Consider the following 19,227-nt stretch of genomic DNA (forward strand, 5'->3'; position numbering starts at 1 on the left):
TTGCTGATAACAAGGTGAGGAAAAGATTGTATGTTAGCTTCTGAGCTGTGTTCATGCAGCAAAGGGTATAGGAGCTCACACAGACATGCTGGAGTGTGCGCCCCTGGAACACTCGCTTGAAATTACACTCACGCAACACTTGTTTTCCCACAAGTTCAAGTAAAAAGATTTAAGACTTTTAAATGCAAAGTTAGATCATTATTATTATTATTATTCCTCTCAAATTTTGAGCAGAAATCTGTTAAAATCCGTGTCAGTGACCACTCCATTGTCCCCCTGACAGCATGATTAGTGCACAGGTGTGCTTTGAACTGGTCACAATAAAAGGCCCCTCAAAGATGCACAGTTTTATTGTGCAACACAATACCACAGAAGTTGCAAGTCTGAGAGAGCAAGCAATTGGCATTCTGACTGCAGCAATGTTCACCAGAGCTGTTGCTTGAACGCTGAATGTTTATTTCACCGCGTACTGCATGGCGGCTGTGTAACTGAGTTGCTGCTGCTCACTCATGCGTTTGTGTTCACATAGACTGCATGGCAGCTGCATTGCTGCAGCATTGCGGCTCCTGCCTGCCCTATCCGTTTACATGGAGTTTGCCTTTGATAATTATCGATAAATATGATGACGTGATTTTACCTTTACCCCGCTGAAAGAGCGAGAAAGCTTGAGGGGAAACAATGGGGGGCGAGGCAGAGAAAATGAAAGTGTAAGAAAGAGATTGCATAGGAAAGAAGCTGCTCCTCACTTGTTGTGTGTACTCTCCTCATGTCTGTGACATATTCTACACATACAGACATTAAAACTGCAGTAAAATGCTGATATGATGTCCATATGACTGTCTACAGGTCGTTTTTTGCTGAGAACTGCACACGTGTCATGGTAGAAATAGGTGAGACTCCGAATCTCTAGATCAAGCAAAGCAGCAGCCTCGCTTGACACTTGTGTGAGAAGTGCATCCAGTGTAAACGGTCTAACCTGTTAACATGGATGCCGAAATGAAAAACGAGAGGTAATGCCATGCAGCTACGCTGCACACACATCCAGTGTGTCCAGCCTGTTAAACATCTCCAACATGGTTTCTGAAAATTTGAGTGACACACACCAGGGGCACACATCCAACAATTTGGAAGCCGTGAAAGGATACTACTGTGCCTCATTTCTTTTGGACCCAACCGTGGATCATATTATCATGAGATCATGAGCATGACCCAACATGATCAGATAATCACTCACAGTTAAGTCTTCAATCAAATCCACCACAGAGTCTTCTGACTGTATGACTGACTGAATGTCTGGATTTTTTCCTCTTCTTTGCCAAAAGGAAATTGCAAATCACATTATCATCACTGTCAAGAAACACAGTACTTCTAGAAGTAGAATCAGACAAATGGTAAAACAATAACGATACTTCCATGTTTAATTTTGAGGTATAGCATACACAAAATCACCTTAACACATATAATGCTAGAAAATAATAATACTGACATGCTGCTAACTGGTCAACACATTTTAGATTTAAGCTTCATCACTGACAGATGCATGTAAGCATGCAACGTTTCAGCACACAGATGCGGTCAAGTAAAAAACAAGCCCTCTCACTTCATTTTTTGGTCAGATGATTACATTTGTAATATTTCATTGGCTCTTATTTGCACTTTCGGACTCCCTTATTTTGTTAGCCAACGTGTGGGTTGTGACATTAAAGAAATGGAGTCGAACCATTTGAATCAATTACATACAGCATCAACCCATTTTTAAGCAAACATTAGACATAGACCCTCTGCAGACCTCTGGGCATGACCCGCTAGTGTCTATGCAAGGCTGACAGTTTTACTACTGCAGCATAGCCATTAAAAAAAAGATCATATATACAAAAGAGAATCTAAAAAAAATACTCTAGCATCAATTAATAGCAGAAGTTAATTTCATCCTACTTGATACTTATTTTTGTTCTACGTTCATGTTGCAGTGTTAAGTCGTATGCAGATGATAATGTGGTACAGCTGCTGGAAATCTTTCTCCAAAAAAAAGGATAAATTATATATAATTATATATTACATATTTTCACCATTACTGTTACTTAATTGAGCTTCATTAAAATCTAACACCATAAATAAAACAGCAAAAAGCTAAATTTCTTTAAGACACAAGTCATCTGCATTGTTGGGTGGATCATTTGATCCAGAAACAGTCAGCCATGTTGCTGGATTCAATATAACACTGATTCAAGTCCAACATCACATTTGTATTGTGTTATCTGAGCCATTATTCAGTTGGGAATAGTTCAACACTTTGACAAATGTACTGGCAGAGTTAGATCGATGAGAACATTGATACCATACTTCTGTCTTCCCTCCGTTACAGTCTGTTAATTTATCAATATAGTGTACCCAACTTCTATTAGTTTAGCTTATTACAAAAAGTGGAAAAGCCTGATAATGCCTGGCTCTGTCTACGGGTAACAAAATCTGCCTAAAGTTCACTACTTAACACTTTTTTTTCATCTTATTTCTTTAAATCTTATCAAAACCAAAACTTTAGAAAATTGTTGTTTTGTGCCAAACTATTTAATGGCCAGATACTTTAACTTGCCTGGCAACTGCTCAGAGCCCCAAAATAAAAATAGATAAGACGCTTTATTTGTCATTGTAGGCATACAACAAAATTATATTAAGTTAACCATCAGAGACCAGCAGGAATAGACAACAAGATAAAAACAATACAATACATTCTTCAGTCCTCAACAGCTAAAGGAGCGTGGGAGGTGATGGAGGCTATAGCTCCGGGGAAGAAGCTGTACTTCAGTCTGTTACTTCGGGCTTTGATGGCTCTATAGCTCTTCCGTGTTGGCAAGGAGACAAACAGACTGTGACCTGGGTGGTATGGGTCCCTACTGACATTGCTAGCCTTCTTGTGTAGATGGCCAGCATACACTGTGTCCAGGTTTCCAGAATCCTCTGTGCCATTTTTACCACCTGGGCTAACTACTTCTAGTTCTCTGCAGTGCAGCTAATAAAAGTCAAACCTCACTACGACACTTTATTGATGCTATGATGTGTAAGAGCTGAGTTCATATTAATGTTGATAACATGACACAACAATTTATGGCTGCCAAAAAACACCTGGCTGTCAGTGCCCATAAATCTAAGGGCTGACCAGCTGTGTCGACAGTAGCTGTCATTATTTGGTATTTGACCTTTATTCTTTATATCTATTACATCTTCTACTGAAATGTCAGAAGAAATATTTAAATATTGTATATAATACAAAAGATAAATATTGAGTAAACAGTAGGTTAGTCATTCCACCCATCAGTGTTATACCAAAATCACATTAACAGTGTTCCAGTCCTCACTTCACGAGCCAAAGTGTTGAAATCAATGCCCTCCCAACCTCTCCAAACACACACACTTGGTTCAGTATGGTCCTATTGTTTCTCTCAGTCATGAGCAAATAAAAAAAAAACTGTTGGATGAATCTCACCAAACCCAATTCGATCCAGAATCTTGGATATGATTTAGATCTTGCCACCATGTTCCAAAAACGACAGTTGGCCAAGTATGAAGTCACAGCCCTCCACAGATTTATAGTGAGAGTACAAGAGCTGAACATACAAAGAAGAGAAATCAGCTCTCAAATGGTGTGTGAATTGCTTGTAATAATCATGTACCTGTCAGCCTGCAGGAGAAGCCCTTATAATTGAACATTAACTTTTCAACATAATTGAGCCCATGTTTGTTGGAAAATAAGACCAGTTTTTGCTGCTCCATGTGGTGCAAATTGTTTTCCTCTGTAGTGTTTTGTTTTGTTTTGTTTTGTTTTTTAACAATCCACCACCCAATAAAACAGTTTTTTAACACTTGATTTGAAATATTACATCATGTTTGGCACATGTGCTAAATTAAAGGGGAATTCTGGTCTTTTTAAACCCTGGACCCCATGTTTACATGTTTTGTTGTGTAAATGATTCACATTTACCAAAGGATTTAGAACTGTTCCAGTAGATAGCCTCAGCTGGCAGCCGCAGCACTGCTGCAATGGCTGCAAGGTAATCCTTTGGGGCAACTGCAACCATCAAAGTTATATCCACTAAACATGCTTGTTTTTGCCATTGGCAGGCTGAGGTTGTTATTCGAAGTCTCTGACAACATTAAGGAAATGATTCCTCTGGCGATAGACCTTTTTGTTAAATAATAAGATCCTCTCACGGAGAAGTCTTGCTCTGGCTTGTTAAAGTTGTTGCCTCATCTACATCATCAAAATCAGTTATTCAGCCGTGACTTTGGAAATAAATTGTTGCTGGCACTTCCTTCAGGTAAACTCAGAATTACTCTGTCTTTTCAACCGCCTTCTTCCTGTAACAGCTGACCTCAGGTGAAGTTTCAGAGTGAGACTTCTCCTTGAGTAAAACTTGGATTACATGGTTGCATGTGTTTGTCTATGTCACATTTATGTCAATCAGTTGATCCGTAGGTTGTCATTCTTTTTCAGATGTTTAAGTGTGTCTAAAACTGTGTGCTTGATGAATATACAGTAAGTGATTCCAGTACTCCACCTATACTTCCCTCGCTGATTACAGTTTGGACAAATGTAACTCTTCTGAAACTGCACTGTATTCCCTCCCAGGGTTCGACCCAAATGCTTACCCCGCTCTTCCCCTACAAGCTCAGTGCCAGACAGCTCTGGTGTCTGTCCTCCAACTCTAAATTAAAACCAGCTGACCACAGCGATGGATCTGAAATTCATGGAGGCTGATGATATTCTCTGCAGAGTCGAGTGGTAAGTGCCATCCAGGATTCACTTCATTATCGATGTACTGAGGAATTCATAATTTGTTCCTTAATAACAAACCAGAGACAACAGGATCCAAAAAATCTATGTTTTAATCCTCATGTTCAGACAAAATGTATATTAACATGCACATGCAAGTCAAATTCTGTATTGACATGATAACACAATGTCTCAACATGCAGCAGAATAATAGTCTAAAACTAAATTCAGATTTATAGAGAAACTGAAAAATTCATAAGGAATTGATGTTCAATGAGAGGGCAAAGATTGGTACATCGCAAATACACTGCATCCATAAATCCTCAAAGAAATCATAGAAAATGACACTCCTTTAAAATCAGGAACTTGCCTGAGAATGATAGGGAGTGATAGCTGTATGTACATTTACTGAATGATTGAAAACAGGAAAAAAAAAAAAAAAAAACAGGGCTCAGATCGCGAAATCCATTCAGGAATGTAACATCTGTTAACTGTTTTCACGATGTTGCACTATCAACTCAATTTTATCTGTGAGAGAATACAAAATATCATTTTTATTGAATGCCCTGTGCCCACATGCTGTATTGTATTTATATTTTAGACCCTTTTTTGCCTTACACTTAATCACTGTCCTAAAGGAGACTTAGTATGTTTTCTCAGTTGTTCCTTTCCTTCAGTGTTTTCTATATATTCTTGTACATGTAAAAGATCTTGATAGCTTAAAAGGTCAAAATCCACACAAACAGAAGCTCCTCTCTCCCACAGAAAACACTGCTCCTGAAACACCTCATCAGTAGTCTTGCTTTATCTTGTGACTTTGTGACGTCACACTATGTCACAGTCACACATTTACATAATTTATGCCTAGCTGCTGGTTTGGCACAGGAGAATTGATTAAGCACAGCTGCTCTGTTTCTGTTGGTGGTGCTGGCTCAGGCATGTGCAAGCTGACCAATCAGAGGAGACGGCGTATTTCGGAAGTGGGGACCTTAAAGAGACAGGAGCTAAAACAGAGTGTTTCAGACAGAAGGGGGTTACAGTGCTGCAGGACTGGACTGTACGAGAAAACGGATGTGTTTTGAGCATTACAGCATGTAAAGCTATTCTAGTAGTGACCCAAAATAAAATGATAAACCTGAAAATGAGCACAATATGTTTCCTTTAATATCACAACATATATCTCTGTTTGTGTTGTTATTTGTTGTGTTCTGTCCAAGTGTTTGGACATATGCTTTGGCAAAATTGTTGTTAAACTTTCATGCCAATAAAGCCCCCTCTGAATTGAATTTGAAAAAAAAAATATATATATATATATCTTCAGTGTAATATTTCATTATTATAAATGTGCTGCTGAAAACAAACATGTAGCTGTAATCTCTGAAGACAAGAAAGACGAGGACACAAGTAGATTTGGAAAAAAGTCACAAACACTGCGGGTGCCACCATGTTTTAGCCATATGATCCAACAGATCTTGGCTAATGTGGTCTGGAAGAATTTCACATCGCTGCAGTATGACTGCAATTTCCAAGACTCAACAGACAGCAACACATGCAAACGCCCAGCCGAAGCAGAGCAGAATTTGCTGTGCAGATTGAGTGAATTTGTGCTTCTGGCCAGTAGTTCCTCCATAGGGAGAGCAATTAATGTGATCTGTGTGTCTGTGGAGAGAATGATGTCATGCCTTGCATATGCCCTTTGGGAGAAGTGCATAAGTCCATACTTGTTGCTTGAGGAAAGACACAAAAACACAAGCTTGATTTGCCATACTTCAGCATTAGAGTCTAGTGTTTGCGTAGTATCTGCTGATTTATGAACATTTGAGTTTTTCTCATTTCCGTCTAAGTGATCTCTAGAATTGTAGTAACACATGCTGCCAAGTCAAATAATTTGGTTTCTTAACATTGAAAATTATTTTCAGGACAGCTCATTAGGGTGGGTTCAATAAATAAATGTGTCAGTCTAGGCCCAAGTGTTTTTCACTCTGAAAGATCTGAGGTTTGATACAGACCAGAATATGAGCAAATGAAGGCAGTCTTTTTAGGTCAAACATCTGCTGTAATTCTCTGTTTCCATATTCAGAAAATCCAGTTGTAAGCAGCAAGTACATTTCCAAAGGTGATGTATGTTAAAAAAGACTTTTCTGCACCTTTCATTGTATTGTTTTTCTCATCCTTTCATTATAATGGATTTATCCATTATTGTGTAGATTCTACTCATTGGTGAAGGTACACTGACACTCAAAGTTTCCCTGTTTTCACAGCCCAGCCTTGACTAGTGTCTAACACAGAACATGCACACTGACATCATCCTGTGCCAACAATGATCACAGGAAGGATTTTCCAAGGAAACAGGGTGGGCAAAATCAGAGTGTGAGGGAGAAGGACAGGAAAGTTGAAAACAGATCCAGGGAGGGATCAAACAAAGGGAGGAAGGCCACGTGCTCTCTGTTACAGTTGCTGATACCAGGAACGAGACAGAGACGTGCACAGCACCTGCTTTATGTGTGCTTGTTGGCTGTTCCTGCAGCAGATGTTAAGGTGTCTGACCCCATGTCTGGACTAGTCAAGGCGATCCCTCGGGGCAAAAATAATGTGGTGAGCGACACGTAAAAGTTGTGAGACTCAGAACTACACGGATTTTCACACAGGGAATAGGGTTGCAGTAAATGTTGACTTCAAGCTTTTGTCCTTGACCTTTAGAGTTTATTATTCTAAGATGATAAAGACAATGCAGCTCACCTGCCAGGACACAGTTTTGCAATAAAACAGAGTTTGGAAGTGCTGTACCTGACTTGAAAAGGGAAAACTGGAATGTTTCCACAATACACTAAAGGCATTCAACAACTGCATTTCAACAGTGAGACAAAATAAGCCTATTAATGTCTACTTGGGTATGTTGTTGGTCCAATTCAAATTAGATTTGTATTTGTTTAAATAAAACTGATTGATTAACATTTAATGGTTTGGCTTGTTTCACCACATCATTAAAATGCAATTTACACCAATAAAGGCTCATTCAGCTTCAATTGTAACTCATTCACCCTTTTTCAAATCACCGTGGCCACTTCAAATTTACCATAACTGAGTACCAAACACTCTTTCGGGTCAGAGATTAGCAGATGTGGTCAACTTGAATTCATGTTGGTCACAATGGATTATAATGGTGATGAGTTACAGAGGAAAGTAAAGAATATAAACGTCCATGAAAGCTCTTAAAACTACTTCTGCATCTCAATCCATCCCTCCACTGTCTACATCCTCGGTGTGCTCCGTTGTCATTTAATCAAAAAAAACATGTGTGTGTTTTTTCCTACCACACCGGTAGTCTGTAGGTTACCCAATCATGTCCCTACCTCGACCCATATCTACCTCCACCATCTACAACACAGCCCAAAATCTGTACAGAGGAACTGCAGTGAGCAAAACACTGAACGATGGAATGGTTAGCACACCCTCATTAAAGGCAATAATTGAAGCAAAAACACATTTTATTTGTAAGAAAATGCCCAAATATGGTAAAATGTTTTTAGCAATTATCAGTAATTACACCAACACACATACGTAATTCTTCTCTCTCCTGCTGCTTTCATTGTCCTTCTTTTGTTTCAAATGTTAAACTTAATTTTTTCCGGGCCTCATAAATCACCTCGCTCCCTCCGTAACTTGGAATATTGTCACAGATTTGCTTTCCTCATCAGTAAGCTGAGAAGTCTCAAGCGGCGCATCGACGAATGGTAAGTGAAATGTAATTTAGCTTGTAGTCGGATTTAAGACAACCTTACTCATCTTGTAAATCAAAACCATATGAGTTTATGCTTTATCAAAGAAAGAGCTTTTCTTTCTAGCCACAGATTGTTTCATACATCTGTTTCTTGACTGTTTAGGAAAGATAAATGGTTTTAATGTGATCTATTATCTAAAATTATAGGATTTTCCATAGTCATTTTGAGGTTTGTCTTCTAACTGGCATTGATTTTAGTTTAGAAGATGATGTCATTTATATGGATTGATATAAATACAAAAAATAACAAGCAGGACATGGTCAATCTTCAAGTTTATCTCAAGGAAAACACTGCATTGTTGTACATAAAGTGCGTACAATAACACATTATTGTACCTATCCCTGCTACATATGTTTCCCAGAGTGTTTTTAGTTTCTTAATATTATCAAATCTCCATGAATAGATAATAAACTACAGTATGATTTGTCCTCTGGTGGGCACTACTTTTACAACCCTTGGATTTGACAAGGGCTTCTGCTGGAATGTGAGCATGAGGCCAAGACATCTGTGAAACAGAGATAAAGTTACAGACAGCAAGCACCAAGTTACAGTATTGTGTTCTGTGCGTTATAAGGATTTACGTCCATAATATAGAGTGATAGAAAACAAAGGTAATTTCTTTTAGATAAAGATTTATAGAAGTTCGTTTGAATCAAAATTAAATAAAATTGAGGGAAATAAGTAATAGAATTTAGAACATACAGTATGTTGATTATCTGAACTTTTTCCGTTTTGTTACATCTGAATTGGCTTTAAGCAAAAAAAACCTTCAAGATGAAAAGAGCTCAGGTTGTTTTTTTTATATTAGAAATGGCTCAGTTTCTGGGCTGTGAGCCAACGGCTCCATACTTTATTATCACAGTGACTGTGAACGTACAGAATCATGTTTACCAGAAGATCAGACTATCACAAATTATGTGTGGGTATTTTACAAATGAAATCTTAAATGTGCAATATGTAACGTCCACCACTAGGGGGCTCTGTATCAAAACAAAGTAAAAGACAACTGTGGAGCGTTGTGTGGATGGTCGGGTGGAACCGTTGCTCAGAGGCAGAGCTCTGGAGCCGTTTACTGATGGTAGCAAAGCTCAGGGATATTTTTTTACTTTTGGGATTAAAAAGTATCACCCTGAATGTGGCAGCGATATGCAGTGGTGACCTCCATTGTTGCGTGTTTATGTACTGTAATGTTGACTGCCAACTGGAGCTGGAGGGGAAATGTACTTTACTTAATGAATTTAACATTACAGAGAGAAGAGGGGAACACAAGAGAGAGAACCGTGGTGTCTGGTGAGTGCTCAAATGGTGCATGTATTTGCTCACTAACGTTTGTTTGCGACTAACGCACAGTAATGTAATCTGCCTGTTTGGGGTGGATAAACAGTGTGAGTAATCCGAATACATAATTGATCGCCTGCTTGTGGTGAATGCATCATGGTACAGCCACCACTGCTGATTAAAATCTATCTGACCTGACTTGGGCACAATTGTTCACAGACGAGGTAATGTTTTAAAGTTTTATTCATTTTAGTTTTAGTCTCGTTCGCCGGTTTCCCCATCACAGAAGTACCAGTGGGTGACCAAATAAAACCTGTGTTACCTTGAGTAAACTTGGGCCTTTCTCTGATTTTGAACACATCTCAACAAACTATATAACAATGGTCTACATGTTTTTTGGACTTTTTAATGTAAAATTCCTTCATATTTAATCTTCAAAATTGTCCAAATACATCTGAAACTAAAACCGAAAAGGGGCTATATTACTTTTACAATATCTATGTTTAATATGGCTAAATCAATTGACTGTTTTGTCTTTTCATTAATAACAGGGATACCAAATGAGATACATTAAGATCTATGTTTTTGTCTCAATACAGTGCTTTACAGAACTTAATGTAGTTTATGTCTAAACAAATTTGACCTCAGTGTTGTTTGGTTTTGGTCTTTCTTCTATTTCTGCAGCACAGGAACCTGAACATGGCCAAAGTAGAGAGCAGCAGTACAGTTGCTGCAGTCAGTAATAGAAGCAGTACATCCAAACAGTAGTATGAGTACCAGGCCATCTTATAGGCCTCTGTACGCAGGTGAGGAGCCCCTTTATGGCGCATCACATATTCCACCCAGAAGATGGCCTGGTCCATGGGTGCCATTGGCTGATCTCTGTGCAAACGTGACAGTCTTTGCATGTTCTGTCTGTAGCTGTCCTGATGGAGCACTTCGTTGATACCTTGCTCAAAACTGCGGCCGTTAACGTCACCGAGCTGAATGATCTTCGCAGCTCCTCTCTCCTGCAGACGGAGAAGGTTGTCATACTGGTCAAAAAACAAGGGTATGCCGAGCACAGGGACCCCGTAGTAAATGGCTTCCTGGACTCCATTGGTCCCACCGTGAGCGACAAAGACTTTGGTCTGTGGGTGGCCCAGGAGGTCCTTCTGTGGCATCCAGTCCACTATCAGGGTGTTGTTGCCCAAAGTAGAGGGACGCTCTCCTTTGTGCCTCCAAATCACCTAATGGGAAAATGAACAAAATTGCAAATTTACTGTGTATCTATTCGCCAGCAGATGATGACGCTGCCATTGCTGCAGCCTGTCGCCACTTACCACACAACAGTAAACTTATAATAATAGTAATAATGCACTTTATAATGAAAGCAAGTTTACGTGCAGTCCACTATTTGCACTACTAAAGAATGCATTTTACATTTCTGCAAACCACAGATACATTCAAGTTTGTACGAATCATATCAACATTTTCACAATGATTAATAATGTCTAACACATTCTACAGATATTAAAACTGTAGTGAAAAGCTACAAGCTAAAAGCAAAGGTATAATGTTGATATGACTGCCCACAGATCGTTTTTGTTCTGAGAACTACGCAAGTGATCCAGAAAATATAGTCAGGACTTTGGATCTCTAGACGATGTGCTGCTTGAGACACGCTGCTCACACAGACTGTGTGGCCCAGCCTTAACATAAAACAAACATTGTTACAGTGTTGTCACAACATAAAATTGAAAACTGGACCAAAAGAAATGTAAGGTCTCAACATAAAGAATCGTAAAGTTTCAACATATCCATGGTTTGCATAAACGTACATTGCCAACATTTACTATGACGATTGGGTACACCATTTACTCTTCTTAAAAAGTCTTGTCATTGCAAAAACTATGTCACTGAGTTACCTTCTGAGGCATCTTGGCAAAGATGCTAGCAATTTCATCTGCAATCTCTTTGGGTAAAGCATCAACTAAAGTTCCCAGAGTCATGATGATCACTCCGTGCTCCCCAGCACTCTGAACAAAGTCCTCCAGGTCTGCTGGCAGAGGTTGGGCTGGTTTGCACTGAAACCCTCCTATGTAGATGACGTTTGGCATCGTGGGCCGAGGGAAATCAAACACAAAATCAGACCTGAACAGCCAGATGTCTGCTTCCTGTAGAAGCGACATGATGTCACATCCACCCTCAATATATTTATCACACAGGGCATCATAGCTTGGCCCCACCACGAATTTCTGCTGGAACACTATAATACTGTAGAAAAGCATGTTCTTGACCCTCTGGATGAAATTCATCTTGTCTGTTAAGCCCGATCCTGGAACTGGGATGTAAGACAGTGGTGAGGGAGCTATCGCAAAGTGGCCATCTCCGCTGGTGATCCAGCGAACGTTGAGCACTATGGGCATCTTGAGATACTTGGCTATTACAACCCCTTGTGCTATGCCTGGGTCAGTGAGAACAAGATCATATTGGGAATCCATCAAGCTCTTTATGGTCTTTTCATCATCTAAGAGTTGAATCACAGCATCAGACCACATTGAATGAATCTTAGAAATCATAGAAAGGAAGTACTTGGTGAGTTTGAAGAAAGTAAGTGCTGAGGCCCCCTCTCTCTGCGCCTGAAAAATTAAGGAAAACGTTGTCTTAGCAAATGAATGACTAAATGACCTAAATGTGGCCCAGTACATAATCCAAAATGACCTACCCTCATTTGCTCCTGCAGGTACGCTTCAAAAACGTCCTCAAAACCTTCACTCACTTCGAAGGTAAGGGATGTGTAGAGAGGAGACTTTTCTGGGATGTACCAGCTGGTGGAGGCTCTTATCACAGTGATGCTGTGTCCCCTGGCATGAAGCTCTTCCAGCAGGATCTTCATATTGACCCAGTGGCTGCCGTCCAGTGGGAACACCAGAATGTTTCCTCCATCACAAGGTGGTGTGAAGGAAATCAGACATGCACTGAGGAAAACAAATATTCCACATGCACGATGCAATGGCATAGTTCCTAAAATGTAAGAGAGAGAGAGAGATAATAACATGAGAAATCTCATGAGAGATGAAATGTGCTGATAAAATTTCCATCACTGATAAGAAATGTAGTATAAAACCAGCCACAAAATTGTAACGCTCTTAAAATTACTTACCCATGCTCAGGAGTGGCAATAGTAATCCCACCTGCTGGAAAACTGACAATCCATCTAAAAGATATTTGAGTTCAAACTCCAGGTTCAGAGATGATCTGCCCTTCTCTGGGTAAATGAGTTACATGAGATACTGGTCACTGGAGGCCATGACACTTACATGAATGTGTTGCTAATAATTAACTATTTCTGCTTTGTCATGATAATTGTATTGATTTATTTTGTGTTCTTATTAGACTGCTGGTAGTATCTGGAGATGCAGAGTAGCTATGTGAATGTGTTTCCCTCTCTGCAAGGCTTGCATCAGAAGAACCTGTGACCTCTTTCGTAAGATCATTTTCATCAGGTTTTTGACCGGGAGGTTGGTTTTACCACAGCTGATGTCAAAAATAACTTCCAGCTGAACTTAGGTTGCAGGTGTCAGAATTAAACTCAGTGAAGTTAGTTGAGTTCAACATTGATGTGTTGTGTTGAAATGTTAATGTGATGAGCTAACGTTACCGATAAAATGCTCAAATTTGGGGTAAATATGGCCTTACTGGCTAATGTTGCTGGTGATTAATCAATATTAAAAATTTTAACTAGTAACAGCTTCAAAATCATTTTGATGGTACACTGACTGGTAATAGGGTGGATGTATATATCTCCGGTGAGCAGGAAGGACTGCAGTGCTTTACGGCAGTACATTCCACACAGCACCAACTGTCTCTGATTTCGTTGTAACTGGATCTTATATTATGGAGAAAATGTCTTCTGGTTTTCCATCAAACGTCCTGCGGCTGCTCTTCCTGAACACTGTCATTTACGGAGTGTCCTGAAAGCAATCTATAACTGCGACGTAGTAAGCCCTGGTAGCTCACTCTGCTCAGAGCACCGCCGGGGTTTTAGGTGCAGGGCATCATGACAGAGGTGAAGAGACCAAAGAGGACATTGACGGAGGAAGCTGAGAAAAAGAGTGGTTGAGTCCAGTAAAGAGTAAATCTAAGACTGGCTTTCAGTTGCTGAGCTGGTCCTGTTGCTGTTTGACTAGTAAGTACTATTAACTGGCTTGCTAAGACATGTATTGTGTTGTCGCACTAGCTTGATTTTTGGCTGTGTTAGCAAAGTTGTCAACTTTTTTTATCATAAGCCAAGTCAGCCCATCCTAACAGAGATTTAGCCAGTAGCATCTAAGCCAGGCGTTACTGTTATGTTAGCTTGGCATTACCTTTCTGAGTTATATGCAACAAGACCCCAGGAAGAGCGCCAGGCTTTGAAGCCAACATTCTTAGTGGCCAAACCATGTAACTACAACGTCACGTGATGCACTGGGGCCCAAAAAGACTTTTTACCATAAGCTAACATTGTGAAAGAAGTGTCTGTAAAACGGTGGATACATATTTTTCAGCCGCACGCTTAAATTATTTTATCCCCATTCAAGTTAGCAGGGCGCTAAACCAGAAGTTAGCCAGCTTGGTCGGCCAAAGTCTCTAGTGCGCACGCTCCTCTGGGCCACACAATGCAGAATTTATGCGGAAGACAGTCAAGTCATTTTGGCTTCACGCGCCACTGAGCAGCCTTCATTGAAATGAATGGGACTTCTCCTCCAAGGCTGTGTCCAGGTATAATTATAACGTCCTTGGTATGCACTGCTTGTGCAAAAGTCGACTGCCACATGGCAAAAATGCCTGAGCATGCATGTTTACTTTAAGTTTTCAAGCTGAACATTGTTATGACATGCTGAATTCTTTTGTAGTTAGCACGTTACATAACATCTCACAAATTATTACACAAACCTGAAATCTGTGTTTATGACAGCTATGTTGCACTCTGAAACGGTGTGATGCGCCAAATCGCACAAAATACCAATGCCCCCTGTGAGTCTTATACTGTTGTATATTATATAATTACTTTATCAACACTGATGCTGATTGGTTGAGGTGGAGCTCAAGTTTTTACCATCTCCTATTGGGTTCCAGCTAATGATTATTTTTTTATTATTCTTAGTTTAGTTTCTTAGCCGTAGTTCAGAAAGAGAGAGAGGAATTAAATATATATATAGATATATAAAATTTAATTTATGTTTGCTTTGATGAAATATTAAATGAAATGATGGCAAATATGTCACAGAATTCAGAATCTTATAATTATCTGGACTTTATTAGTTTTGTAACCTCTGAATTGGTTTCCACAAAACACCATCAAGATTAAAGATCAAGACTGTTACACTGCAAACTGGTTTTGCTTGACAACCACAAGTGGTTTCGGCTGGTAGTGTGTAGTGTGTCCAAGATATTTGTGAATTGACGGTAGAAATTATAGATGGCAAGATCAATTATTGTGTTTCTCAAGTGAGTTACTGTAGTTAGGAAGATTTTCATGCAGAATATCCACTATTGTGTGAGTGAGAAGAAACAATAGCAATTCCTTTTAAATACATTTTTTATTTATGGTTGCTTAAATCAAAAATGTCATGAAATGGTGGCAAATATGTCACAGAATTGAGAACATTTGTTGATTGTCTGGACATTACGTTGCCAAACACCATCAAGATTAAAGGTGGTCAAGATATTGTTACAATGGAAATGGATCGAGCAGTCAGACAACGGCTCCATGCTTTATCATTACAGTGGATGTGAAATTACAGAATCATGTTGACCAGAAGATCAGACTATCACCAATGATTTGTGAGTGTCTTAAAACTGAAATCTTAAACTGTCAAAATACATTTTACAATTGATTTTAACAGAAAGGGAGCTAAATTATTTCACAATATATATATTCAATATAACTAAAATCAATTGACTGACTGTCACTTTACTTCATAAATAACAGAGATACAAATGAGATACATTAAGATGTATGTTTTTGTCCAAACACAATGCTTTATAGAACTCATTGCAGCTGATTTCTAAACAAATTTAACCTCAGTGTTGTTTGGTTTTGGTCTTTCTTCTACTTCTGCAGCACAGGAACCTGAACATGGCCAAAGTAGAGAGCAGCAGTACAGTCGCTGCAGTCAGTAATAGAAGCAGTACATCCAAACAGTAGTATGAGTACCAGGCCATCTTATAGGCCTCTGTACGCAGGTGAGGAGCCCCTTTATGGCGCATCACATATTCCACCCAGAAGATGGCATGGTCCATGGGTGCCATTGGCTGATCTCTGTGCAAACGTGACAGTCTTTGCATGTTCTGTCTGTAGCTGTCCTGATGGAGCACTTCGTTGATACCTTGCTCAAAACTGCGGCCGTTAACGTCACCGAGCTGAATGATCTTCGCAGCTCCTCTCTCCTGCAGACGGAGAAGGTTGTCATACTGGTCAAAAAACAAGGGTATGCCGAGCACAGGGACCCCGTAGAAAATGGCCTCCTGGACTCCATTGGTCCCACCGTGAGCGACAAAGACTTTGGTCTGTGGGTGGCCCAGGAGGTCCTTCTGTGGCATCCAGTCCACTATCAGGGTGTTGTTGCCCAAAGTAGAGGGACGCTCTCCTTTGTGCCTCCAAATCACCTAATGGGAAAATGAAAAGAATCAATGTGAATTAACAGGGCTATGAATCCCTTTTTCAGTAGATGTATGCATTAAAGGAATGATTTGTTAATTTGTCTTTCATCAATTTGTCTGTTTAAACTTTAATACTGCTTATGTTTATTCTATATTTAATGTTGTTGCCTGTTGTAGTCGAGATCAGTCTTGGTCTTGAAACTGGACTCGAAGGTCTTGATCTCATCTCTGGATTGACCATATTTTTACTCGGCCTTGTCTCCCTCACTGGCACAGAATACTCTTAACTTAATGTTACAGGTCTGGGTCCGGATATGATGGCATCTGTGTCCACCCCGGACAGCCATCTGCCTATTACTGACCTTCGGGGAATGGAGAGGGATGGCAGGATAACAAGAAGGATGCATTTTGGTCATTTTTGTTACCCCCTCCATCCACATCCCCACCCCCACCCGATACCGGTTTCATCTTTGTCTCAACCCCTTAAAGTCTTGTCTCGATACACTCAGATCTTGGTCATGACTTGGTCTCAGTTTAGGTAGTCCTGGCTACAACACTTGTAATTAGTGATGGATTAATTCCTGCATGAATATCTGTAAGACTCTGCTAGAATTTTGAACTTCACCATTCAGCCGTTTTAACATTTCCTGTCATTGCAAAACTATATCACAAAGCATGAGTTACCTTCTGAGGCATCTTGGCAAAGATGCTGGCAATTTCGTCTGCAACCACTTTGGGCAAAGCGTTAACCAAAGTTCCCAGAGTCATGATGATCACTCCGTGCTCCCCAGCACTCTGAACAAAGTCCTCCAGGTCTGCTGGCAGAGGTTGGGCTGGTTTGCACTGGAACCCTCCTATATAGATGACGTTTGGCATCGTGGGGCGAGGGAAATCAAACACAAAATCAGACCTGAACAGCCAGATGTCTGCTTCCTGTAGAAGCGACATGATGTCACATCCACCCTCGATATATTTATTACAGATGCCATCATAGCTTGGCCCCACCATGAATTTCTGCTGGAACACTATAATACTGTAGAAAAGCATGTTCTTGACCCTCTGGATGAAATTCATCTTGTCTGTTAAGCCCGATCCTGGAACTGGGATGTAAGACAGTGGTGAGGGAGCTATCGCAAAGTGGCCATCTCCGCTGGTGATCCAGCGAACGTTGAGCACTATGGGCAGTTTGAGATACTTGGCTAGTACAACCCCTGGCGCTATGGCCGGGTCGGTCAGAACAAGATCATATTGGGAATCCATTAAGCTTTTGATTGTCTGTTCGTCATTGAACAGTTGAACCAGGCTATCAGCCCACAGTGAATGGGCTGTAGAAATCATAGAAAGGAAGTCCTTGGTGAGTTTGAAGAAAGTAAGTGCTGAGGCCCCTTCTCTCTGCGCCTGAAAAAATGGTTAGAAAAAATGTGGTGAAAAAGTGATATCATATCACAGAACATATGTGAATGACTAAATGACCCAAATGTGGCCTGATACATAATCCAAAATGACCTACCCTCATATGCTCCTGCAGGTACACTTCAAAAAAGTCCTCAAAACCTTCATTCATTTCTAAAGTAAGGGATGTGTAGAGAGGAGACTTTTCTGGGATGTACCAGCTGGTGGAGGCTCTTATCACAGTGATGCTGTGTCCCCTGGCATGAAGCTCTTCCAGCAGGATCTTCATATTGACCCAGTGGCTGCCGTCCACTGGGAACACCAGAATGTTTCCTCCATCACAAGGTGGTGTGAAGGAAATAAGACATGCACTGAGGAAAACAAATATTCCACACACACGATGCAATGGCATAGTTCCTAAAATGTAAGAGAGAGAGAGAGATAATAACATCAAGATAACTTAACATGATGATAACTTAAGGTCAGCAAATCATCTCGTAAATGTGCTTAACAAGTTTATGGATTTGTATCAGGCATTTTAATGACACAGTTTCTGCTTTTAAAGCAAACGTGTGTCGGAGAATCTGCATCTATATTTATTTATAGTTTAACTCATGGACAATTCTACACACTGATAAGAAAATACAGTATGATACTGGCCACAACAGGACAATGTTCCTAAAATTCACTTACCCATGCTCAGCGGTGCAAATAATACTCCTGATTGACTGCAGACTGACGATCCATCTAAAGGATTCCTTCCATATTTGAGTTCAAACTCCAGGCTCAGAGGTGATCGCGTCCTTTCACAGGTAAATCAGTTACATGTGACACGTGTCACATGAAGTTATGTTGCAGCCATGAATGTTCTGCAAATAATAAACATGTCATTATGTATTTCTTTTCGTGTCACAATAGTTTTATTTTCTTGCTTTTGCTGAGTTAGTCGTGCTGCTGGTAGTATTCAGGAGCACAGTCTGGTTTGTGAATGTGTTTCTCTCTGTCAGCCAAGAACAATGCTTGCATCAGAAGAACCTGTGACCTCTTTCATAAGATTATTAGAGTGGGTTGTGCAATATAAATCCACTAAAGTTTTGTGCATAATTCTTTAAGTGCAATACCTTGAGAATTATGAATGGTTTTCCTGGATACAGTACACGTATAAGTTATCATATTTTTAGCACATCATGTAGTTATTTTCTCCAGGTTTTTGATGTGGAGGCTTATTTAGTTAAACTCCCAGATAAAGGTCCCAGAACTGAACTTATATGACCTGGAGGCCCTCATATCAGTAGTGGAGAAAGTGTTCATACCCTTTACTCAATCCTAATACCTCACTGTGTAAATACTATATTAGAAGTAAAATTCCTGCATTCC

General features: G+C 39.9%; 2 protein-coding genes across 3 annotated transcripts; both read right to left on the reverse strand.

The window, feature by feature from the left end:
- Positions 1–10,056: 10,056 nt before the first annotated feature.
- LOC141007120 (UDP-glucuronosyltransferase 2C1-like) lies at positions 10,057–12,998 on the reverse strand. Of its 2 annotated transcripts, XM_073479458.1 has the most exons (4): positions 12,977–12,998; positions 12,539–12,837; positions 11,739–12,452; positions 10,057–11,060 (listed from the first exon to the last, which is right to left on the reverse strand). In XM_073479458.1, the coding sequence occupies exons 1-4, from the start codon at positions 12,978–12,980 to the stop codon at positions 10,476–10,478; spliced, it is 1,602 nt and encodes a 533-aa protein (XP_073335559.1). In that variant the 5' UTR covers positions 12,981–12,998; the 3' UTR covers positions 10,057–10,475. The 2 variants fall into 2 exon arrangements, with proteins under 2 accessions (XP_073335559.1, XP_073335558.1); XM_073479457.1 differs by lacking the exon at positions 12,977–12,998 and having other exon boundaries at positions 12,539–12,886.
- Positions 12,999–15,376: 2,378 nt separating this feature from the next.
- Positions 15,377–18,872, reverse strand: LOC141007121 (UDP-glucuronosyltransferase 1-2-like). Its single transcript, XM_073479459.1, has 4 exons — positions 18,544–18,872; positions 17,969–18,267; positions 17,143–17,856; positions 15,377–16,464 (listed from the first exon to the last, which is right to left on the reverse strand). The coding sequence occupies exons 1-4, from the start codon at positions 18,545–18,547 to the stop codon at positions 15,880–15,882; spliced, it is 1,602 nt and encodes a 533-aa protein (XP_073335560.1). The 5' UTR covers positions 18,548–18,872; the 3' UTR covers positions 15,377–15,879.
- Between the last annotated feature and the right edge of the window lie 355 nt (positions 18,873–19,227).

This window comes from Pagrus major, chromosome 13, assembly GCF_040436345.1.
Source record: "Pagrus major chromosome 13, Pma_NU_1.0".
In the NCBI taxonomy this organism is placed as follows: Eukaryota; Metazoa; Chordata; class Actinopteri; order Spariformes; family Sparidae; genus Pagrus; species Pagrus major.